This window comes from Perognathus longimembris, chromosome 21, assembly GCF_023159225.1.
Source record: "Perognathus longimembris pacificus isolate PPM17 chromosome 21, ASM2315922v1, whole genome shotgun sequence".
NCBI lineage: Eukaryota > Metazoa > Chordata > Mammalia > Rodentia > Heteromyidae > Perognathus > Perognathus longimembris.
Genome location: NC_063181.1, coordinates 24924352 through 24949694, shown reverse-complemented (window position 1 = coordinate 24949694; position 25343 = coordinate 24924352). Strand labels below are relative to the sequence as shown.

Sequence of the window (25343 nt, the reverse complement as noted above, 5' to 3'; positions counted from 1 at the left end):
AGGGACAGTGCTCAGGCCCTGAGTCCAAGCCCCAGGACTGCCCCCCCCCCCCAAAAAGAAAGAAACAAAACTCAATGGGAAAATATTCAGATAAAGGGTAAAGCTGTTTTTATATGACATAAAGTATCCTTATTTAAACAAAGTTTCTCATCCCGGGTACAAGTGACATTAAAGACTGCACAATTCTCTTGTGAAAGACATTATAGCATGTTTAAGCAGCATACCTGGCCTACCTACCTAGTACCTTTCCTCTTCCTACCTCTCCTCACCTTACTTGCTATGACAAAATATATTCAAATGTTGTTAAATATCTCCCAGGAGGTACAAAAAAAAAATCCTCCCTAGGTGAGAAATACTGGCCTAATTTAAAATTACTGTTACATCTAAGAATAGAACACTGATTTCTATGGCTAGCAGTGTAGTAGGAGGAGGGAATCGAGAAGTCAGACAACAGGTATAAAAACAAAAGACATAAGGAACGAGTTCTGCTGTTCTGTAGTAGTGGGATGACTATAGTTCACAATGCCTTTTGTATTTTATAAAGATGTAGAAATAAGCTTCAAAGGCTTCAATCATAAAGAAATGACAGGGGGAGGGAAATGCTACCATGGCTGAATCTACAAACACTATGAATACTGTATATTGAAATATCTCATAACCTATTAAGTGTAATTAATATATGTTAATAAGAAAAACAATGTTACATTCTAAAAAGTTTCATTAGCTGGCAGATTAGTCAAAGTTTATTTTAGAAAATTCACAGAACACTTACTAAACATTTTAGATTTAAACTGCTCCCAATGATTAAAAAAGCAGCAAAAGTGTTTGTTATTATAATCGAGGGAGGTTTTAGAGATGAATAAAATAAATGAACATACATGACCTAAAAGAACTTCTAAGTAATGGAATAACCTGGAATGTATTAAATGAATGTTAAGACGAATGTCTGAATATCAGAATGTGACAAAATGTACAATATCAGAATGTGACAAAAAAATAAATTAAAGTCCTAAGCTCATGGCTATAATGTTAGCTATTCAGGAGGCTGAGCTCTGAGGACTGCAGGTTAAGCCAGCCTGGACAGAAAAGACTGTGAGATCTCCAATTAACCAAAAAGAAGCCAGAAGTGGAACTATAGGTCAAGTGGTAGAGCACTACCCTTGAGCAAAAGAACTCAAAGGACAGTGCCCAGGCTCTAAGTTCAAGTTGTAGGATCAGCAGGAAAAAAAAGGTGGGGAGGGGAAGAGTACTAAAGAATAGTAGATACTGATTAGGAATACAGGTATAAATGATTACCTACCTGTAAAATACTTCCAAGTTGTTTATGAAAGAACTTTACAAACTCTTTGCTCTCATCATTTTGCTGGGTAAGGGTTAAAACCATGCGTCTTACTGAAGTGAGAAGCTGAGAAGAACATACTTCATCCATGTGTTCCTAAGAAAAATTCTAATGGGTTAGTATTGTTTTAAAAAATACTAGTCAAATAATTCATTTCTCTAGCATAGATCCTTCTCACTTGTCACGTTGTCCATAAAATGTCCATGACAACAACACTGAGAGGCTTGGCAATTTTGACCCACTATACCAGATGATGGCTAGTAAAAGAAACTGGCTCATCCAACCTTTCTCTATTAAGAACTATTTATGTTATAGCTTCAATTTGCCTTACATCCTGTTTACAATTCAGATAATTTCAATTACTCCTACAACCAATTAGTTTCCTTCCACCTAATTGTCTATTATTGGACAGATGGAGAATATATATATACATATATATATATATATATATATATATATATATATATATATATCCATCCCCACCTGGTGTTGAGGCTTGAACTTAAGGCCTCTGTTTTTGCCCAGTTTGTTTTTTTTGTTCGGTTTGCTCACAGCCAGCATTCTACCACTTTAGCCATAACTCTAGTCTGGATCTTCATGCTATTAACACCATAGGGCATAGGAGCACCCAGTCTTCCTCACATTCCAACAACTAAAATGTCTTCTATATACATATTATGAAATGTCTTGTGGGTTGATATCACCCCCTAATTTTCTTTAACTTTCTCCCTACAATATAATTCTAACCATGGTTAATTTTCTGAGATCAATCTAGCAAAGTCTATATTGAGTAATATCAAGGTTTCTATTTTACTTCTAATAAAGTCATTTAAGTACAATAACATTCCTGAGGTCAGATTTTTTTTTCCTGGTTGAATAAATCTATAAAATGAGGTGGCTAAACATATTAATCCCTAAAGTTGATTTAGGCTCATTTTTTAAAAGTTCACGTCAAAGCAAGTAACTGGAAAATAACGCAACCACAAAAAAGTTCCTGTCTTCAGAAGTTCAAGAGCTTAATTCAAAAAGATCAAATTGATCAAAATCTTGAAACTTTGAAACCACTTGGGGAAACCCTTTAAAGGTTTATAGATTAACACTTTTTTGTATAAACTCATGGGGATTTTATTATATATATATGTTTTTTGCCAGTCCTGGGGCTTGGACTCAGGGCTTGAGCACTGTCCCTGGCTTCTTTTTGCTCAAGGCTAGCACTCTGACAACTTGAGCCACAGCACCACTTCTGGCTTTTTCTATATATGTGGTGCTGAGGAATAGAACCTAGGGCTTCATGTATACAGGGCAAGCACTCTTGCCACTAGGTCATATTCCCAGCCCCTTGAATAAACTCTTAATAGCAGACTGAGAAAATTAAAAAATTGGTAAATGGTATTTTATCAAATTAAAAAGCTCCTGTAGAGGAAAGGCAACAATTGCCAGAATCAAGAGACAGCGAATGGGAATGGGAAAAACCGATTAATTGGTGCCAGGCACAGTGTTGAATACCTAGAATACACACATGTGAAAATAGAATAATGCAACCTGTGAGGGGCTATGATAGCTTCCACCTATACTGTGGCTATTCAAGTGGCAGAGATTGGGATGATTATGGTAGGGGGCCAGCCCTAGGGTACAAAATTCATGAAACCTCATCTCACCAGTAAAGGCTAGATGTAATGAAGTGAGCCTTGACATCCCAATTTTAAGGAAGTGTAAATAGGAGAATTATGGTCCCACAACCCTATTCAAAAGCTATGTCAATAAGGTGTTGACTCAAATCCCAGTATTACCAAACCCAAGGCCAACACCCTGTAAAACTCAGTAAGAGTGAACTTAGGTCCCAGGTGCTATCCCTGAACTTTTTTGTGCTCATGGCTAGTGCTCTACAACTTGAGCCATAGTGCCACTCCCAGCCTTTTCTGAGTGGTTTAACAGAGATAAGAGTTCTCATGAGAGCTGGGATGTAGCTCAGTGGCAAAGCGCTTGCCTAGCAAGTGCGATGTCCTGGGTTCGATCCCCAGTACCAAAAACAAACAAACAAAAAGACAAACAGAAAGAGTTCTCATGGACTTTTGCTCGGGCAGATCTCAGTCTCCTGAATTGGTAGGATTACAGGGGTAAGCCAATGACACCAGATGAATGAGTGAATATGATCTAAGTACATGTTACATTGAGTTGTTCTTAAGTTCTTTCTGTAGTTAAAGATTCTCTTATAGCCTGAGTAGAGGCTCCTTTTTCCTTCCTCAATACCTCCTTGGAATCCCACCTGTCACTATGGCATTTTCTCGGTAAGAAGCTCCTTTGTATTATGTCTGCTATCTATCTCTTGCTATCTGCCATGTATCTTTCCTATGTTTTCCAGTTACCTATGTTTCTCCTTTCCTTTCACCTTGAACATCTGTAAGATTAGTCCTCCTTTATAATGCCACTGAGGATCATTTGTTTCCTCTGAGATCCTATTTTGTCAAGATGACAAAATTATGGGAAATAGTTTTTCTTCTGTTTTATCTGTATTTTACTACAAGGAAGTCTTCCCCATGAATCAGAAAACACAGCAAGGTTATTTTAAAGAATTATTTACCTTCAAAAAAGGAATGACTTCCTTCATAATTGCTTTAATTTGCCGGTCCAGTTGCTGAGTATCAATTCTAGGACATTTAACAGTAGAAACCTCACTTATAGGTGGTTGTGAACTACAATTTTCAACGATGGGAGTTTCTATTTTTCAGAAAAATAATACATTAGTAAAACAAAGCCTAAATCATTATATACATGCATTTTTATGACATTTAAAAATATCAAGTTATGATAACTTTAAGTTAAAAAATACAAGGAAAAAAATCTATGTAGCTGTAGCAGTCATAATAAGTGAAAGAAAGCAGTAATAAAACCTGTATTATCAACTATACATCAAATAGGGCCTTTCACTTTTTTTTTTTTGAGATAAAGGTCTTTGTATATATGACAGGGTAGTGCTCAACATCCTCCTGCCCCAGTTTCCTGAGCATAAGCAATAGACTACAATGTCTGGCTGGATTTTCACTTTTTTTTATATGCAACTATGATTATAACTTCTAATCAATTAAACACACACACACACCATCTAAATTATTATCTGCAGAGGTGGTGGCAGCAGCATCTTCATCCTCAACAACTCTGCAGGTGCATCTCATATTTGAATTACTGTCAACCTCAGTCTTCATACGTTCATATTCTCTCATTCTGGCTAATGCTTGATCTAAGTGAATCACAGTGTTACCTGCATTTGGAATAGAAATATTTCTAAAATATGCAAAAGTAGTCTTTCCATCTACTTTTCAAAAAACATTATCTGATAAGAAAAGCTAGCATTTTAACAAGTTCTAGACACTATGTGCTTCATGTATATCCTCAATTTATTTACTTAATCCTTAAATAATCTTATGATACCAGCTTCTTACCTAAGTAACTTGCCCCAAATTTTACAACTAGTTAAGTAAAGCAGCAGACGTTCGACTTCAGGTTATTTTACACTATGGAGGCCACATCTATTTCACTATTATCAGTTGTTTACTTAAAGCAGTAAAACGAAATCATGCTAAAATGTTAGGCAAATTCTGAGGAAAGTAATCCTATTAAACAGAAGTAAATAAGGGAAGCAGAAAAAAAAAAAGATTTTCTCTCTTTTTGAGGGCAGTATTGAGGTTTCAACTTAGGGCCTTGCTAGGCAGGCAGTCTTCCACTTGAATCATATTCCCAGTACTTTTGGCTTTAGTTATGTTTCTAATTTGAATTTATGACCAGCTTGACCTGGATTTCAATCATCCTATTTATACTACCTCTTAAGTTAGGAAGACAGGTATGCACTATGTTCAGCTTTTTATTGGTTGAGATAGGGCCCCATAAACGTTATGCCTGGGGCTGGGGATATGGCCTAGTGGCAAGAGAGCTTGCCTGGTATACATGAGGCACTGGGTTCGATTCCCCAGCACCACATATACAGAAAATGGCCAGAAGTGGCGCTGTGGCTCTAGTGGCAGAGTGCTAGCCTTGAGCAAAAGGAAGCCAGGGATAGTGCTCAGGCCCTGAGTTCAAGGCCCAGGACTGGCAAAAACAAAACAAAACAAAAAAAACAAAACGTTATGCCTGGGTAGCCCTGAACTGCAATCTTCCCAATCACAGACATTTGGGTAGCTAAGATTACAGCTACCTACTATGTCTACTTCTGACAAAGCAAGTTGTAAAAAAACGGTCTGAAAAAAATTCAGTAAGATAAAGAAACAAGCAATGCATATGCAGCAAATCATTCAGAAAGAAAAACAAAAGAAAATTAAAGAACTAGCCAGAATAACTTTTCTTTACAATGGATGAGCTTTGTTATTTGTGGTTGGCAGTAGTATGTATATATTTTTTCCCAAGAACAGAGCAAAGTAGGTAAGAATTCTACTTCATTAGTATCTCAGTCATAAACATTAGGTGATCTGGCCCAGGTTCAGAGTCCTGAAGAGTCCTCAGTTTAACATAATAGACATCTTTATGTCTATGTTTTAGGAGCCATGTATTATCTTTTAAGTTTCAATTCAAGAATACAACTTAAAGTTGTGCTAAAATGATAAATATATTATGCTTACCTAGATCATCTGTTGCAAAAGGTTCAAAATTTGAAGATACAGACATGACACTAGCATTATCAGCATTGTTTTGCTCACTTATTTTATGTGTTTCTCTTTCAAAGTTCTTCTCAAAAGTTTCCTGTTACAAAATTTTATAAATATTAAAGATAAAATACAGAAACTATTTGCATACAAATATGCACCTAAAACATATTCGTAAGTTACATGAGTGTTGCATGCAAACAGGACTGTACTACAACCAGTTATTAAGTGTTGAATAGTCATAGAAACATTAGTAACCTTGCAGGGCATCTTTTCTCATAATTGCATTCATTTTTGTGTGTACTTTGCTGAGTTTCAACAAATGTACATAGTCATGTAGCTAGCTTCTTGTTGTTGTTGTTTTGTTTTTGCCAGTCCTGGGCTTGGACTCAGGGCCTGTGCACTGTCCCTGCTGTCCCTGGCTTCTTTTTGCTCAAGGCTAGCACTCTGTCACTTAAGCCACAGCGCCACTTCTGGCCATTTTCTATGTGTGGTGCTAGGGAATCGAACCCAGGGCTTCATGTATGCAAGGAACTCTTGCCACTAGGCCATATTCCCAGGCCCCTGTAGCCAGCTTCTTTAAAGACCTCGTCTATCACCCTAGAAAGCTCCTTTGTACCCTTCTACAATTAATCTCCAACACATTCCACTCATATGTCTATCACTGCAGACTAACCTTATTAGTTCTAGCAAATAGTGTATTTTCTTCAGCATGATGTTTTCCACTGTTTCTGATATTAATTCATGATGCTATTTTAATAGTTCATTATTTCTAATTGTTATATCATATTTTGCTGTAAGGATGAACATACAAGTTTAATTAATCATCTGTCTGTTGATATTCTACAGTTTGAAGCTGTCCTAACTAAAAGATGGTATGAACATTAGAGTCCAAGTATTTCTGTGGGAATATATATGTGTATGTCAGAAAAAACATTTATCAGATGAATAATTGAGAATTACTTAAGTCTCATGCCAGTTTATGTTTAACTTAGAAACAACCAAATTTGCTTTCCAAAGTACTTATGTAATTTACATTACCATAAGCACGGCAAGAGTACTAACTGTTCCACATTCTCTTCAATATTTATTGTCAATCTTTTAAGTTTCAGCCATTCTAATAGGTTCATGGTGACATCTCACATGGTTTTAATTTACATTCTAGCCATTCATATGTTCTTTCATAAAGTATCTGTCCAAATCTCTTTTCCACTGTTTTGCTGAGTTGTCTTAAAAGTGAGTTGTAAAATTCTTTATATAATGCAGCTAAAAACCATTCATCACATATATAATAATAAAATAATAAATTTGATAATAAACATTTGAAAAGCACAAAGCTTTCATTTTCATGGAATCTAACAATATTTTCATGTATAAAACTTTTTTATGTCTTAAGAAATCATTGCCCATGAATGTTTTTTCCTATTTTCTTTTAATTTTATAGGTTTAGCTTTAATAGGACTTGATGTCATTTCAAACTAATCTTGAATATGGTATAACAAGGGTGTCTCATCTATCTGTATGCATGATGTGTGGTTTTGTTTTGTCTTCTTTTCTGCTAGCTACTGATCTTTTAATGTCCCACCATGGTGACAAGCCCAAGTGTTGCTCCAGATGTGAGTAAGAACAATGGATAGTGTGCCACAGATGCTGATTAAATGGCACTAAAAAAAAAGATGTTGACCTTAATGCTGAATTTCAGCTTTGGCAGAAAAGTAAAGAGAATTTTCTTTTCTTTTGTGTAGTTTTTTTTCCCCTTTGTTTTTTAATTTTATTATCAAGGCGATGTACAGAGGGGTTACAGATGCATACGTAAGGTAGTGAGTACATTTCTTGTCATACTTGTTGCCTCCTTCATTTTTCTCCCACCTTCCCTCCTCCCCAATCCCCCTGCCCCGAAGTTGTACAGTGAATTTCCAACATACGGTCTGTGAGCATCACTGTTGCATTAGTTAACCTTTTTTCCTTTGTTTCACCATTTTGATGTTCCCCTTCCCTTCCCTAATTCAGATAAATGTATATATAATACCCTGGGTACCAAAATGAAATAGAGTGACAAAAGTAATATAATTATTTATACTGAGTCTCAATTTAGCAAGTAGTACACTGTCTTTACATTTTAAATTTAAAACTTGATCATGTTAGTTTTATCTTGAAATATCGTCAATTTTTCAAAATTTGCTATGCTGTATCTAGAAATGATGACACTTGGATTAAAAAGGTAGGCACTGGAGATAAAACACAGAATTTCTTAGAAAGATATTTATGAACAGACTTCTCTCCAAGCTATTTCAATGCCCTGTAAACCCTAGTACACCTAGTATTGTTTTCAATGTGAGTTTAACAGCAAAAATTCACAAAATGATCTTTTGGAGAAACATGTCAGAAGACATTATGATATTATTCCAACTTTCTACCTATAAGCAGCTACTTGCTAAGCAATTATTCTTACATGTGGATCTCTAGGTGCTACAATTATATCTCTTCAGAATCCTAGTACTTTATCACTCAGTCTTTCAATTAACTGAATACTGAATACTATATGGACGACACTAGTAAATATCTACCATTCTCCTCATCATGTCTTCTCCAAGTCCTTTTTGTTTCATTAAAAAAAAATCCTCAAGTAAAAATGTATTCAATAACATTTATTACTAGGATGATTTACTTCTGCCCAAGCTTTTGACCTGATTTATCATGTACTACTTGAAAATTATTATTAAAATTGGTTTGGCTTACATATTTTGAAATACAACAGATACCTAGTTATTAAATGTCTGTTAAGTTAGCCCTTCCTAATTTATACAACTACTTAAAAATAATAAAAATATGATTTAAAAAAGCTCCTATCTTGTGGAAGAGATATACACAAACATGGCTATTTTGGACCTTATACTTTACCATTAACACCTAATTTTTGGTGTCCATGGTATATTTTAATTGTAATTTACACTTTTCCCTGAAAATAAAATAATGCATTACACTCATATCTATTTTTTAAGATATCACAATTTGACAATACTCTAACTTTTGTTTACTCTATACTGACATGCCTATATTTCACTTATCATCATCATCTTACATCATCAGTAGTAGCCAGGCTTTCACTGGGAGTAAGTTCTGAGTTTGATGCTATCCAAGTACCGGAGTTTACAGATTTCACATTTTCTCCATCTTTTTCATCACTTTCAGAAATATGTCGGGATACTATGTCCTATATAATAAGGAAATTTGACATTACTGCTTAATATCAAATGTATGTTGCAAATTTAAAACGTAATGATTCAATACTTCTCATTTGTTAGGTTAAGTGTGAAGAAATCATACCAAAGGGGAAAACCTGGAAAAACTGTTCACAGAAGACTAAAAAGCTATTTCAGATATAGAAAAAAAAGTTGCCAAAAAAATCAAAACACTTATGGACTAAGAAAGTAACCAGATATAAACAATGAAGTAACATAACAAGGCACAGAAAATGTTATCAGATACCTGCAATGCATATAAAGCCCTCTGTCTCAAGTAGTCTGTATTAAGTAGTTGAAGCTCATGGAAGAGTTCAATAAGAAAATGTGGACGAGACTCATTTTGAGAAATTAATGTAGCTACTTCAGAATAAATAGTATCCTGCAATGCTTCAAACATGGAAAAATCACTCCCAGTTTCTGGAAAATACAAAACATCTCCATGACAATTTTCTAGTAATCTATGTCATTAATCTAAGCTTTCAATTAACAATCAGAACACAATTCTATTTAAGAACTTTTAAAGAATATTTAAAATTATCAAGTTAAACTTATGAAAATAGCCATGTAAATATTATATATTAATGGAATATTTAAATTCATGGATAATATTACCTAGTACTACTTAAAATCCTATTTGTTTCTCAATTTAAATATCTCACCCTGTGTGGTGGTATATCATTATATAATCTCAGCAACAGGGAGGCTAAGGTAAGAAGGGCATAAATCTGAGGTCTGTGTATGTCAAACAAGACCCTTTCTCAAAACACACACACACACACACACACACACACACACACACACACACACACAAATTAGCATTTTTACATACTCAGTATGACTAACCAGTGAAAAATCCTTCACTATTTGAATCAAACAAGCTAAGCTGAAATGATTTTATGTTTTTTGCTAATATGAACATCATCACAAGAAAAGACTTCAGGGCTGGGGGTGGCTTAAATGGTAATATGCTTGCATAGCACTTTTTAGTCCAAAACCAAAGTACTGCTGATAAGTACTACTATTTTAAGTTCTATCTAGTTAAAGCTATTAATTCTCAAATCTCATTTACAACTCAGAAAAGTTGATAATGTCTAATTATAACTTACAAGTAAATTTACTATTATACAAATATGTGTATATATATGTATGTACACACACATACACACAAAGACATTGTGTTCAGTGCAAAGTTCTCAAAATCTGCCTATCACTCTTAGTTTTGAGCAATACAACCAGCCCCATACTCTGAAAGGGTAAAAATCAGGAATCAGGGGTTGGGGGCCAGAGGAGTAATCACAAAGTAGCCCTAACTATCTAAACCATAAATTTTCTAAAATAAGCTGGTTCATGCCTGTAATCCTAGCTACTGAAGAAGCTCACAGCTAACTCAGCAGGACAGTCTGTGAGACTCTCCAATAGCTACCAAAATGCCAGAAGTGGGACTGTGTGGCTCGAGTGTTAGCCTTGAGCAAAAAGGCTCTGGGAGAGCACCCGCCCAGGCCGAGTTCAAGCCCCAGCAAGAGCACACACAAACACATACACACAAAAAATTCTGTCAAATACCTAATAAAAATCAGTTTCTAAGACATATATGTTGAAATTTTAGTATATTGTGCTTTTTAAAAGTGTGTGTGTGTGTATGTGTGAAGCTGGGCACTGGTGGTTCACACCTGTAATCCTAGCTACTCTGGAGGCTGAGATCTGAGGACCGTAGTTCAAAGCCAGCCCCAGCAAGAAAATCCTGGTTGAGATTCTTACCCTTCAACTAATCACCAGAAAACCAGAAGTGGAACTATGGATCTAGGTGGTAGAATGCTAGACTTGAGTAAAAGTGCTCAGGGACTGTGCCAATGCCCTGAGTTAAAGCCCCACAAACAACAACAACAAAAAAAAAGTGTGTGGCAAACATAAAAATTTAATTCATTTTTGCAAGAAAGGTAAGAAACAGACAAACAAATGTTCTTTACCAAAAAAATTTCTACTAAGTGGTAACTAAATAATGTAATATTTTGGGGGTCCCCAAATTCCATAAGCATAAAACAACTTTTAAAACCATGCAACTTTCTTATCTTTCTGCTACACTTTGTAAGTATAAAAGAAATACCATTTATTAAATAAATTAAACATTACTTTTTAATTAATATTATTCATAAGATATATTATGTAAATACATTAAAATTATTCTGCTAATTTTTTTTTTTTTTTTGTGTGTGTGTGTTTTGCCAGTCCTGGGCCTTGGACTCAGGCCTTGAGCACTGTCCCTGGCTTCTTTTTGCTCAAGGCTAGCACTCTGCCTCTTGAGCCACAGCGCCACTTCTGGCCATTTTCTATATATGTGGTGCTGGGGAATCGAACCCAGGGCATCTCTGCTAATGTTTAAATGTTCACTTGTGACATACTACAAAAGTGAGTTACTATAAATAAGAACCCAACTTATCTTTTTGTAAAAAAATTACTACTTACAGAAAAAAAACAAGATCAAAATATGATTTAATATGCAAACTTCCATTTATTTATTGACCATAGTTGTTTGATTTTTAAAAGGTTTGTTCTAAAGCTAAGAAAACCACAGTATACTTTATAATTTCTTTAGTAGTTTGGTATTTAATAAAATTAGGACTCTAGCTGGGCTCTGGGTGGCTCATGCTTGTAATCCTAGCTACTCAGGAGGCTAAGATCTGAGGATTGGGGTTCAAAGCCAGCTCTGGCAGGAAAGTTTGTGAGACTCTTATCTCCAGTTAGCCACCAGAAAACCAGAAGTGGTGCTGTGGCTCAAGTTTAGCCTTGAGCTGAAGAGCTCAGGGACAGCACCTAAGCCCAGAGTACAAGCCCCAGGAACAACAAATAGCACTCTAAATTATACATCATTGAAAATTAAAATGAAAGATTTTTGCCAATCACAACCTTCAACTCTCTCTTCTGTAGTTAAGTGACAGCAAGTTTATAAATTAATCTCAGGTTTTGCTGATCTAATCTTGATTTTGTATAATTTTCAGAGTTCTTTTACTTGAAATTACAACTGATATATTCATTACTGTCAGATGTAGACTCTTATTTTCTTTAGAGTCTTATACAGTTTCAAACAGGCTTTTATTTTTTAGATATATAGCTTTAAAAGGATTTAAGGAATTTTTTTAAAATTTGAATCACAACTCTATTAAATAATAAATTAGCACTTGGAATCTTTCTAATTTTCCATGATCTTTATCATATTTCTTTATATATTCTTAAATATCAGTGCTTTTAAAAATTTAAGAAATGTAAAAAATCTACTACCCTTAACAAATGGTTTCACACACTAATATAAAACTAGAAAAGCAGCCAATTTTACACAAATTATAAATGGAAGGTTTCAGGATTTTACCAGTATGAACTTTTTCATTTTTATGAAAAACATAACATATATATATATATATCTAAAAAGTATCAGAAGAGTATTTAGATTTTTAGCATCAATGGAAAAAAATTAACTAAAGTGGACACCAAAACTAAGCACACTGTTACCTGGTGGCGCTTCATTGCATGCATTTCTGTTAGACTGTAGTATTCTCCTAGCTTGTGCTGTAGGAAAGGGCAGGCATAAGGATGAATATAAAATGTGTATGAGTAGGTCTATGAGTAAGTGAAGAAAAAAGAAGTAAGCAAAATTTAAAAAAGAGTTGCTTGCCTGAAGTGAAATGTTATCAAAGTATTACAGTTTATGCTCTATTTCAAATAAATCTCATTAGAAGGAATTTCAAAAGGTTCCCTATAAATATATTATTGTAATGATTACTATAATAATAAACTATCCTTTTTTGAAGCATATATATTAAGGCGAACTTCCTGTAGCTCCTGATAAATGCTTCATTTTTAATAATGACATATGATAGGTAGAGTAACAATAAATCAAAGATATAATTTTAGGGTGGTGGTTAAGATAAAAAAATACATTTTTAAGATATGATGTATATCTTTATACTAATTAAAACATTTTTGTCATTAATAGTCAATTACTTTTTTCAGTAAAGAGGTATGAAATACTGTATCAATTATTTAAGTAACATAGTTTTTTTACTAAGCCTTTCAATTTAGTGCCTTTCTTCCAATCCAATGTTTAGTTTCTGATAACACTGCAACTTAGTAATATTTTGCTAAAATTCTGGATCTGAGATAATAGAGTTGTTATTTCTATCAAAAGGATCCTGGACTTAAAAATGTTAGCATTTACTAGCAATGTAACTTTAAGGAAGTTATTTAAATACAAAGGTGATGCTTCTGACCTAATAACAAAAGTTAACAAAGGTATTCACGTAAGTTTAAAAAAATATAGATGAAGTTAAAGATTGTAAAAACACAATTAACATTTTTTTTCATTTTCTTCCAGTCATTATTCATTCACATTTTGTTTATACATAGTTGGAATCACACTGTTCAGGGATTACTAAATCCTGATTTTTTTTTTCTACTTCTGTTTCCATAAGATGGATTCGAACAAGAACACAATTACAATGACTTTTGAATCTTTCTAGAAAAGTTTTACCAATTTATATTAGCGGTCAGGGTGAAAAGAGAAAACAAAACAGATAGATATTCTTCACCTCTTAATTCCTCATCTGAAGAATAAAAACCAATGCAGCATTTTAAGAATCAAATGCCGTGCATAAATAATTCTTTAAAAAATTTAAATAATTAAGCATGAAACAAATGATAGCTGATATAATTTTCACCAAAATCTTAACACAAATGAAACTGAGTATTTATTTGCTGATGCTCTCTGCATATTCCTTTAGAAACACTTGTTCTTGATAAATAAGTACCGTATTTAAACTAAAATGATGGCAAATACATTCATTTAACAAGTAATTTCTTAAGGGTCTACTATGTGTATCAGGTATTAACTGACATTTAAGACAAAAGTATACAAATGCACTACCTGTCACCAACGGTCTCAAAAAGGTGACAAAGAAATTTAAATAGGTAAATACTACATAATGTGATAAAGGTAACAAAACAGATTTACTCAGGCAGAGAAAGAGAAAGCTATTCCGTATGAATTCGATACAATTTCAGGGTTCTACAATTAAAATTGTATGGAATCTACCTGTGGATAGGGCTTACAAAGGGCAATAAAGGACTTGAAGTAGAAAAGACAACTCGAGGTACAAAGTAACATAAGAGCCAAGTAAAAGCTCTGGTTCAACACTACTGAAAGAAAAGGTCTAGGCAAGAGGATGATAAGGAATGAATCTAGAAAGGCAAGAAAAACCAATTCCTCTGTAGTCATGTATTTTGAAGTATGTTTGAAATACTTCATATGCTAGACATACTGAAAGGAAAAAAAAAGGTGACAGCTACTATCAGGTGTACTTTATGCTGTACATTAACATACCAGGCATGGTGAAGCCAAAGGTTTTAGTCAGAGGAATATGATATTGCATATTAATTCTTATTTAGATAAGGTTTTCAGTATTACAAACATTAATGTCCAACTTTAATGTTACCTTTTCTTCATTTAATAAAAACGTATGCACATAATATCTACTACAAAATCTCACACAGTAGCAATGTGTAAGAGTCTAGTTTTAAAACTTGACTTAATAGAGCTGTTCATATCTAACCTTAAGTCAAAGGAAACAAAGAAAAAAAGCATACCTGAAGTTATTTCTGTAGACCTACTATATTTTCTTATTTTTTCCAGGTGCTCATGATTCTTTCTGCTGAATGCTTTTGCTTGAACAGGCTCTTCAGTCTGGACTGTATGTCTACTCCGACTTTTGCAAGGTTCACATGTGCTAGACACACTGGCACTTTCATATCCTTGATTTAAACAACAAAAAAGTGACAGCTGCAACTTAATGTAAGTTAAAGGGAAACATTTCTACAGTGAAAATAGTACAATTAACTCAGCATAGAATGCTTTGAAAGCCTTGAAGAAACAGAATGCAAACTAGTATGTCTTGGAGATAAATTTGGAAACAAGAGTAACAGTAATAAATCCTAACAACTCACCATACTTGAATAGTCACCTTAGTGAATACATTCCAACCTACAATATAAAGTATATCTTACAGGACCCAAATTCTCAACCAAAATCTACTTAATGATTTTTCAATGTTAGGAAATATAGAAAAAAAATCACACCCAATCTATACAAATATTCACAATAAAGAGTAGTGTTAGTTAAATGTCTTCCATTCTTAATGACCTTTTTGTGTGAAATCACTTGTTGTAAAAGGACTTTACCTACTCATAATATATATATACTCTATTATATTTTCCTTTTACTCTATGGTTCAAGATAGGAATTCAATGTCTTTTTTTCTACGTGGATAGCCTACTCTCTGTCCACTGAATTAAAATGAATGCATATTGGTTAAAATACTACTCATTCACTGGGTTTTACTTTTGGACATTTTATCTGTTCCACTTATCTATTTCAATGCTATTTTCATTCTTTAAGTCACAGAAGTTATATAGCATGTTTAATAATCTGGTAAGGCAAGTCCTACCTAGCTCCCTGTTATTGATTGTTCTTCTGTAGTTAACTTTTATCTAAGCTATGGGAACTTTTTTTGGGGGGGGGGGATTTGAAAACAAATGGGGGTGTGAAGTGGAATAAAATTAAAAGTATTTAATTTTGGACTAATGCCTTCTTTCGTGTTTTTTTTTTTCAGAACCAGAGTTTGGACTCAGGCTCAATTTTACTAGAATGAAGCTCTACCATTCCAGCCCTACATTTTGCTGGTTATTTTGTAGATTGAGTCTTACGATCTTTCCTGCTCAGGGAGGGCTTCAGATCGCCTGAGACTGCATGTGTGAGCCATCAATACCCAGCTTCCAATCTTATAGACTCACTACTTCCCTGGTTAACAAACAACTGCATATGTATTCTATAGTATGTAGTCACTTTGCTTATTTTGTTAATTCTAGTAATTTCTCAGGCTCTCTCATTATACAAAATTACCACTGTAAAGTTATTTCTTTTTCTCTAATATTTATTCTAATTATTTAGTTACTAGTCATAATGTTTATGAACAGTTCTGACTAGAGGTGGTGGTAAAAGTGTCCTTGGTTATGTTTTCTCCCTAATTCTGATAGCTGTCTCTTCACAATGTTTCCATTTACAGTGGTATTTATAAGTACTGGCTATCTACTTTATTATATTTACATAACTGCTTTCTTATGCCTATGTTTTCAATTTTATCTAACCTACTACTTTGACTTTTGTTCTTTAGTTTTTTTTTAATAATAAATTATGTTCAAAATTTCCTGTTAGCAAACCTTGATTACGTTTCTGAAATTAATTCTAATGACAACTGTCTATTCCTTTAACACACTGGTAGATTTATTAATATTTTTTCTTGAATTTAGTGAGATCTGCCTGTTTAATTAAAATATTCTCATACCAACATAGAGTTGTTATATAAAAAGCAACTCTATGAGTCATATGTTGTTTCTAGATACACAACTATATTCTTTTCATCCTGATAGGTAAAAGGTCTTTGGATGAGTAAAGGATTCTTGAGTTGTGGGCCCATCACTTGGTTTTGTTGTTTTTGTTTTTTTAAATTTTATTTATTTATTTATTTTTGCCAGTCCTGGGCCTTGAACTCAGGGCTTGAGCACTGTCCCTGGCTTCTTTTTGCTCAAGGCTAGCACTCTGCCACTTGAGCCACAGTGCCACTTCTGGCCATTTTCTATATATGTGGTGCTGGGGTATCGAACCCAGGGCTTCTTGTATAGAGGCAAACACCCTTGCCACTAGGCCATATTCCCAGCCCTTGGTTTTGTTTTTTGAAACAGGTCTAGGTACACAACCCAGGCTGACCTCCTGAATCCTGGGATTATAATTATTACAGAGGTCTGTACTATACTCTACTTTGTCATCCCCCTTTTTGATTGTTATATTAGTTACTCGACTCTTTGGAAATTAAGATTGCTTGACTTTTTTCTTTTTGCATGTAATTTGTTCTGTGTAAAAATAGGATATTTTTACTTTATCTCTAGAATTCAGGCCTTTTCTAATTAAGTGTATTTACACCCCTTTTTTTCTCCTGGGCAGGTAAGTCTTGACTAAAGGTCATATTCCCTTCCCAGAATACAGACTTGCTCTGTGGCTATTTTCTATTTGCCCCCTTCTCACCCTAGGAGACTTTCAGGAGACAGTTTCTCATTTCCTCTTATATTCTGCTGAAACCTGAGACCTTTTTGTTTCATTGCTGAGACTAGAAAATAGCTTAGTTGCAGTATAGCTTGAACTAACTCCTTAAGCAGCAAGCAGGTTATCCTCTTCCTTATGTTACAAATGTTGTCTTGCTTCTTTTGCTTCACTGCTTTTTCTTTAAGCATGGGATCAAGGAACAGGGAGTTGGAACCTTTGGCTATTCTTCTGTCTTTGCCTATCTAATGAAGTGTATGAACTACATAACCTCCCCCCGTTTATTAGTAGCCAAATTTGTCAAGTCTTGTCTGGTCTAACTGTATCTACTTCACGTCAATCTTTATTGGGGAGTAACAAGCAAGAATTAGAATCTCATATGTAATATATATTTTATGCAAACAGATCTTCTAAAAATTAAAATACATTACGATCCTGGGCAAAAAACAGAATATTTAGCAGGCAATTTATGGAAAACTATTAACATGTGCAAAAGCCATGTATAAATATATAAGTAAATGATTCAATCTGTGAAAACCAAGGAAAAGTATAGCCCCCTGAGCTCCTCGAAACAATAGGGCTTGTAAAATTTCACTGCGTTACAGTTTACTCTTAGCTTCTATAACTCCATTTTGGTGACTCTATTATGCTAGAGGGCTGCACCCCACCCGTGAGACTAGCTCCTTGTAATATGACATTTAAAAATATGTGTAGCCCTTGTTCCTCTCTGTATCTAGGTAGCAAGCATAGTAACAGATTGTAAAAATGATCATAGTAATAGATTATAGAAATAACCATAGTAGTAGTTAAAGAAATGCCATGGTGACCGTCAGGCTGATGTACTTATGATTGAGCACTGTATTGTTTTAGCCCACCCATGCTTGCTTAGTTGCTATTAGGGAAAGTGTAACAATTCTTAAAATAAAGTTGATAGTAGGTCAGCCTGACCAAGAAATTCTGCTTCTTTAAAGGACTTGCTTAATCCATTTGTGACTTGCTCTGACCCAGTGCGTCTGCTACGTGACAACCTGCTGTAGAATGCATAGTTTCTACCTTTAAATCTCAGTCTTGCAGTGGCTCATTGCTGTTCTTTACCATCCCAATGGTGGTAAGGAGATGCTGTATACAGCTAAATAAAGACTCCTAGTCTGATTGAGTGATGGTGACTTTCTTGTGAGTCCTGGGTGGCCAGGATATTGCACTTCTTGGAGACCCCAGCAAGATCCCAGCCTTAGGGCTTGGCTCTGGCAACCTGGAGCAGGGGCAAACCCCTGTAGTAGAGGGTGGCTGCTGAGAGTCCACTTTATCCTTGGCCCTAGGACTGTGACATTGACCCGGTGACCCTGTACCCCGGACACTTCCCAGGGTCAATGTTTGCAGGAGTCTTTTTGGAAGTAAAGACTCCTAGCCCAATTGACTGCGTGCTGTTGACTTTCTTGTCATGGGTACGAGTCCTGGGTGGCCAGGATACTGCAAATCTAGTAAATTTAGGACAACAGAAATAGCTGCCCTTGGGCTGGGTAAATAGGGCCTAGTGGCAAGAGTGCTTGCCTCGTATACATGAAGCCCTAGGTTCGATTCCTCAGCACCACATATATAGAAAAGGCCAGAAGTGGCACTGTGGCTCAAGTTGGCAGAGTGTTAGCCTTGAGCAAAAGGAAGCCAGGGACAGTGCTTAGGACCTAAGTTCAAGGCCCAGGACTGGCAAAATTAAAAAAAAAAAAAAAGAAAAAAGAAAAAAATAGCTGCCCTTGGGGTTGTGGCTCAGTGAAAGAGCACTGGCCGGCCTCATAAGTACAAGACCATGGGTTCCTTCCTCACCTCTACAAGAAGAAGGAAGGAAGGGAGAGAGGAAGGAAGGAGAAAGTGAAAGAGAAAAATTGTTGTCCTCTAACTTTCATGATAGCTATTTAAGTACCATTATGCTGGTCAATTTATCAATTCCTCTTTTCTCTTCCCAACTCTCTTTTGTTTAAACAAGGTTTCTTGTTAAACTAACAATACCTTTGCCTCTACTTTTCTTATAGCTACTATGCAATTTGGAATGCTTTCTGATCTTCTCTTCCCTGGCCCTTACACACTCTACTACACTTTTAAATATAAATACCTTAAAAATAGTGTACATTTATTGTACAAAGAGGTTTCATCATATTATATATACACACACATATATATAATTGAGCAAATTAACTCCACATTTCTTTAAACTAATCACAAAGTTCCTGGTAGTGCACACTTGTAATCTTAATTACTCAGCAGGCTGAGAACTCAGGATCAACGTTAAAAGCCAGCCCAGAGCAGACAATTCCAAAGACTATCTCTGTTTAACCAGCAAACAGCCAGAAGTAGAGGTGTGGCTCAAGTGGTAGAGCTCCAGTCTTGAGCAAAAAAGCAAAGCAAGAGACCAAGACCCTGGGTTCAACCACTGTCTAGTGCATGCTAACCCCTTACACAAACACTGAGAATTTAGGGAGAAGTCATGATTAAACACAGGTGTCAAACTAGATGTAATAGTAAAACCAGAAAATAATAAATTCTTAACATAAAATTTGGAGAGTACCTGCTAAGCTCAGAGTAATTATGTATTCACAGAGAAGGTACATTTAAGGAGCACAAAAAAGAAAGTAGCATGTTTAAAAATATTTTAAAATCTATTTGAAATATTTTATGAAAATATTTTAGAAGAAACAAAAGCTGCCATGCACCAGTGAAACGTATAACATTCTCAGCTACTCAGGAGGCTGAGATCTGAGGACTGCGGTTCGAAGCCAGCTGGGCAGGAAACTCTGTGGGACTTATCTCCAATTAATCACAGAATGCAGAAAAGCTAGTAGTGGCCCTGTGGCTCAAGCGGTAGAGTACTAGCCTTAAGCAAAAGGATCCTCGGGATCGTGCCCAGGCCCAGAGTTCAAGCCCCAGGACTGGCAAAAAAGAAAGGAAAGGAAAGAAAGAAAGAAAGAAAACCTGAATGCTAAAACAGGTCTGTAAGTTCAGTTCCTGCACATTTAGCCAACATGCCTGAGTAAAGTTACCAATCTTTATTCTGATCAGCATTCAACAAATCCCAGTACTTACCAACATTTTTAACTCTGCTTTTCGGCTGTGTGGAACTCCTCTTCTTATTCTTTGATTTGGGAGTTTTGTCTTTAGAAGCCAGGCTGGCCTGTGCAGATGCTTTTCTTGTCTTAAATGTTTTAGTCACTGTTGTTGGATCTACTGGATCAGGCATACTACTAAAGCTTTCTAATGATTCTTCATCAAACTGGCGTCTTCTCCTACTTGTATTTAGTTGATTTTTGTGGTTACTATTTGTAGTTTTCTCTACAGACACTGCAAATCCTGTCTCGATAAATGGTTTTTCTATTTCCCCTTCTTGATCATATAACCATGGGGTCTTGCCGTTTTCTACCTCTTCTTCAGGCTCTTTCTGATTCCTTATCAATACCAAAATTTCAGAAATCACTATCAAATTTTTTAGTATTTCTTGAAAACTAAAATTATAATTTACTAAGTAACAGATTTAACAAAATCAATAAATATAAAAGATTTTCAAAATGTATGCATTAAATGTGCAAAAACTACAAATTACAAATTTTAATTTTGGACCCTTCTCACTAAAAAAATGTTCTAAGTCAAAGACTTAACATTTATGATGGAAAGAGTGGGAATTAAATTGAAAGTAAGAAAGAATATGAAGGAAAACAAACAGTTGACAGAAGGTCTGTGAAAGCTATAGTAAAAACTTTTGGAAAAAACATGAATCTGTTCTGTCTAAAGTTCTTAAACAGAACTAGAATTTGTGTAAACAATTGGCCACTCAACAAGTAATCTATTTGTCTACTCTGAAGTAGTTTAGTTCTCCAGGCCTAATGCGATTTCTCAAATTTTATCGACCAAACTATGTATGGCATCCTTTAATAATCACTCATGATCTACATTTGGAAGAAAAAACAAAAAAAAAGAATAATTGTGTGTTTTGTTGTTGTGCTGTTACTGGGGTGAGGCTTGAACTAGGACCACATGTCACTGTTTAGCATTTTTCATTCATGGTTGGGGCTGTGCCACTTTAGCCACACCTCCATTTCCAGCTTTTGCTGGCTAATTGGAGGTAATCTTCTTTCAGGTTTGTCTGCCCAGACTTGCTTCAAACTTTGATCCTCAAATCCCAGCCTCCTGAGAGGTGGGAACTACCAGCACCTGACCCTCAGAACTTTTAATATGCCAGTGTGCTTTATGTTGAATGTGATAATGAACAGGAAGTTCACAACTTTTCATCACAGAAATCAAGCACAGTAACAATAGTGTCCAAAGAATAGTTTGAGAGATACTGACTAATAGGGTTTAACTTAGGACAAGGGTTAGAACCTAAGCTTACAGGACAAATTCAACTATTACTTGTTTTTATGGCTTGTGGACTATGACTAGGTTTTACATTCTTAAATGGTTGGGAAAAAAAATCAAAGTAAGAATATCCAATTTTATGAAATTAAATTTCAATGCCTATAAATTGTTACAAGAACACAGACACACTTGTATGTTTACAGATTGTCTATGGCTGTTTTTGTATGGAATTGGCACAGACAAGTGACTGACTACCTGCTTAAATAGCTACAATGTTTACTACCTAGCAGTTTACAAGAACAGTTCTGTTAAAGATTACAAGCTTTTTATTTTGTTATGTTTAAGCATTTAACTCAGGAAACCTAATAGAGTGGAGATTTTGGAAGATAAAGCTAGTCTAAAATATGTCAAATATTTAAAGATATCCTGCCCCAGGCCCCAAATAAGTACTTAATGAAAAGTAGAATAATTTTTATTATCAAGTATTATAAAACACTAATTAAGCCAGGAGCCGGTGGCTCATGCCTGTAATCCTAGCTACTCAGGAGATCTGAGATCAAAGGATAGTGGTTCATGGGCAGAAAAGTCCCCTATGAGACTCTTATCTCCAACTAACTACTCAAAAACCAAAGTGGCACTGTGGCTCAAGTGTTAAAGAGTGCTAATCTTGAGCACAAACAGACTCAGGGACAATGAGCAGGCCTTGAGTTCAAGCCCCACAACCAAAAAAGAAAAAAACAACAACAAAACAACAAACATTTATTAATGATGAAGTATAAAATGTGTGGTAGGAAGCCATGTTCAATGAAATTTTGAATACTGTACTTTGTGTGTGCGCGCATGCATGCACGCTCGTGCATGAGGCTGTGCCCCAAGGCTTTTTGCTTTAGCTTGGTTTCCTACTCTTGACTGGTGCTCTACAACTGGTGCTCTACTTCCAGTTTCTGGATTTTTTTTCCTGAGTTGGCTTGGAACTGTGATCTTCAGATTTCAGTTCCTAAGTAGCCAGGATGACAGTCACCACCAGCAACCATCTGAATGTTTACTTAACCATCTTTCTGAAAAGCAACTGCACTAAAAACTGTTGCTCTGATGGCAACTCAAGAAGAAAAAATGGCCAGGACAATTAATAAAGAGGTCAACATGCCAAGATTAATCATATCATTCCTAGAGATGACTGCAAAGTTGAAATTCTAAAATTGGTTGGCCAGGCACTGGTGGTGGCTCATGCCTGTAATCCTTGCTATTCAAGGGCTGTGATGAGGATCACAGCTCAAAGCAGCCTATGCAACAAAGCCTTTGATACTCTCAGATCTAGTTAACCATTAAAAAGCTGGAAGTAGAACTTTAGCTAAAGTGGTAGAGAACCAGCCTTGGGCAAAGGCTAAGGTACAACAGCTAAGGCCCTGAGTTAAAGCCCCAATACAGGCATACAAAAGATATTTTATTGGGCATTCAACTAAGAATAAAGTAATATAGTACCTGAAAGTTTAACAATTACATAAAGATGTGGTTAAAAGAAAAAATAATGTGAATTACACGTTTCTAAAAATTGTTTTTTGGCGGTACTGGAGTTTGAACTCACAGCCTCACACTTGCTAGACAGACACACTACCACTGAGCTATGTCACCAGACCCAAATTGCTATTTCTAAAGGGTCCAGATTTAAAAAAAAAATCATTAAGTTATTTTTGACAGAATATTAATCTCAACTGAAAATTACTTTTTTCATCTTGGAGAAGTATTTTCTGAAGTATAAAAGGACTATTAGACTGTTACTAGCTTGCTAGAGCAATAATTTTCTGGTAAAACACAAATTGTTTTAAAAAATACATAGCTTAAAAACAAACAAAAACGACTCCTTGCCAATAACTGGCCTGAGGCTATTGTGCTTTTCCTCTCTTTTTGTCAATCATGGGGTTGGAGCACTGTCCCTGAGCTTTTTCACTCAGGGCTAGTGCTTTGCCACTTTGAGCCATCATGGCTGAGATACGAGGTTCATGGTTTAAAGCCAGTCCAGGAAGGAAAGTCTATGAGACTCTTATGTATATTAACTATCAAAAAGCCAAGATATGGAGCTGTGACTTACATGGTAGCATTGAGCAAAAAGGTTAAGGGAGAACACCCTCACTCTGAATTTGATTCACAAATACTAGCACAAATAAAGTAATCTTAAAGACTTAAGAAATCAAGGACAAAAAATAATCTCTGGGTAATATACTTCCAAAGTGAATCTCACAGGATACCCCTAATCAAAATTCTGAACTTATATTGGACAAAGGTTAATAAAAAGTACATACTTGAAGCCAGGTACCAGTGGCTCATGCCTGTAATCCTAGCTACTAAGGAGGCTGGGATCTGAGGACTGAGGTTCGAAGCCAGCCTGCGCAGCAAAGTCCATGAGAATCTTATGAACTACTACTCAGAAAAAGCTAGGAGTGGGGCTGTGTGGCTCACGTGGTAAAACACTAGCTTTGAGCACAAAGAAACTCAAGGACAGCATGTAGGCCCTGAGTTCAAGCCCCAGGATGGGCAAGAACAAAGAGCAACCCCCCCTCTCCAAAAAAAAACAACAACAAAAAAACCCCAGAAGTTTCGTTATTTCCAATAGTGTCAAGCTAATCACAGACAATCACAGAATCGAGTATTAAAAGATGTTGAGAATCAAATACCTTTGCTTTTCTGCTCCAAGAGAGGAACTGCTTTCAAATGGTTTTGGAAAAGCCATATACTCTGTTTTCCCTGAAGGATTTTGAGCTAATGGTGGCTGCTGTTCAGTAGATGTAGAAATATTCTGAGAAAAATCTCCAAAATTAGAAGGAAATAAAGGGCTGAAATTCATGCCTAATAAATCAATAAGAGAATATATAATAAGTGCTTTAGCCTGAAAATAATACTTGAGTTCTAATTAAATGTATGTTCAAACCCACCAAAACAAAATCTATCCACTTGATAAACTAGTCATTTATTTATTCAATCACTAGTCATAGCTCAACTTGTGATACGAATATAACGATCCTCCCTTATAATGCTATATTAAGTTTATTTTTGCTCCATTTTAATTGACAAAGCAGAATATGATGAACTACCTGCCAAATAGTGCTATGCACTAGAGGTACTTATATGAGGCTACTAACAACTTAAGGAGGAAGGAATAGGTTCACAAAATGGAACTAGTTCATGTGATAAACAGCCTTTGTATGGAGTTAGCATAAGTGTTACAGTGAAAATAGGTAACTCCACTCAAGGAAACCAGTCATAGTGGCTCATACCTGTAATTCTATTTACTCAGGAGGCAAAAATTGGGACAGTTACATTTTTAGGCCATCTTGAAACAAAAATTTGTCAGGACAGCCCTACCCCTATTTAAAACAAAACAAAACAGGGTATGTTATGCAACACCTGTCATCCCAGCTACACAGAAGACACAGGTAGAAAGGCTATAGTACTAGGCCAGGACCAAAAAAACACAAAAAACAAAAACAAAAACAAAAAAACAAGACTCTAAAGTAAAAAGGACTGGTAGAACACCTGCCAAACAAAGCCCTAGGGTCAAACTCCAGTATCTTCCCTCCAAAAACAACTGAAATAATGTGTTACCAATGTATACTGCAGGACTAAAAAAGCTTGTTAAATTTTTAATG

At 35.4% G+C, this 25343-nt stretch overlaps 1 protein-coding gene and 1 long non-coding RNA gene across 21 annotated transcripts in view; one reads left to right on the top strand and one right to left on the bottom strand.

Annotated features, from left to right (window-relative positions):
* Pcm1 (pericentriolar material 1) overlaps window positions 1-25343 on the bottom strand; it is a 90131-nt gene that overhangs the window by 22822 nt on the left and 41966 nt on the right. For 15 of the 20 annotated variants that reach the window (XM_048330922.1, XM_048330908.1, XM_048330907.1 and 12 more), the window contains 10 exons: window positions 24372-24543; window positions 20434-20792; window positions 14853-15017; window positions 12723-12779; window positions 9463-9635; window positions 9056-9187; window positions 5950-6070; window positions 4440-4598; window positions 3921-4060; window positions 1301-1435 (listed from right to left, as the gene is read on the bottom strand). In XM_048330922.1, coding sequence (XP_048186879.1) covers window positions 1301-1435; window positions 3921-4060; window positions 4440-4598; window positions 5950-6070; window positions 9056-9187; window positions 9463-9635; window positions 12723-12779; window positions 14853-15017; window positions 20434-20792; window positions 24372-24543 — 1613 coding nt within the window. The remainder of the gene's footprint in view (window positions 1-1300; window positions 1436-3920; window positions 4061-4439; window positions 4599-5949; window positions 6071-9055; window positions 9188-9462; window positions 9636-12722; window positions 12780-14852; window positions 15018-20433; window positions 20793-24371; window positions 24544-25343) is intronic. The other 5 variants (XM_048330909.1, XM_048330927.1, XM_048330924.1 and 2 more) reach the window with 1 other exon arrangement.
* LOC125339674 lies at window positions 3010-19014 on the top strand. The gene is made up of 3 exons (XR_007208582.1): window positions 3010-3020; window positions 15375-15379; window positions 18858-19014. It is a non-coding gene; the product is annotated as an uncharacterized LOC125339674 (long non-coding RNA).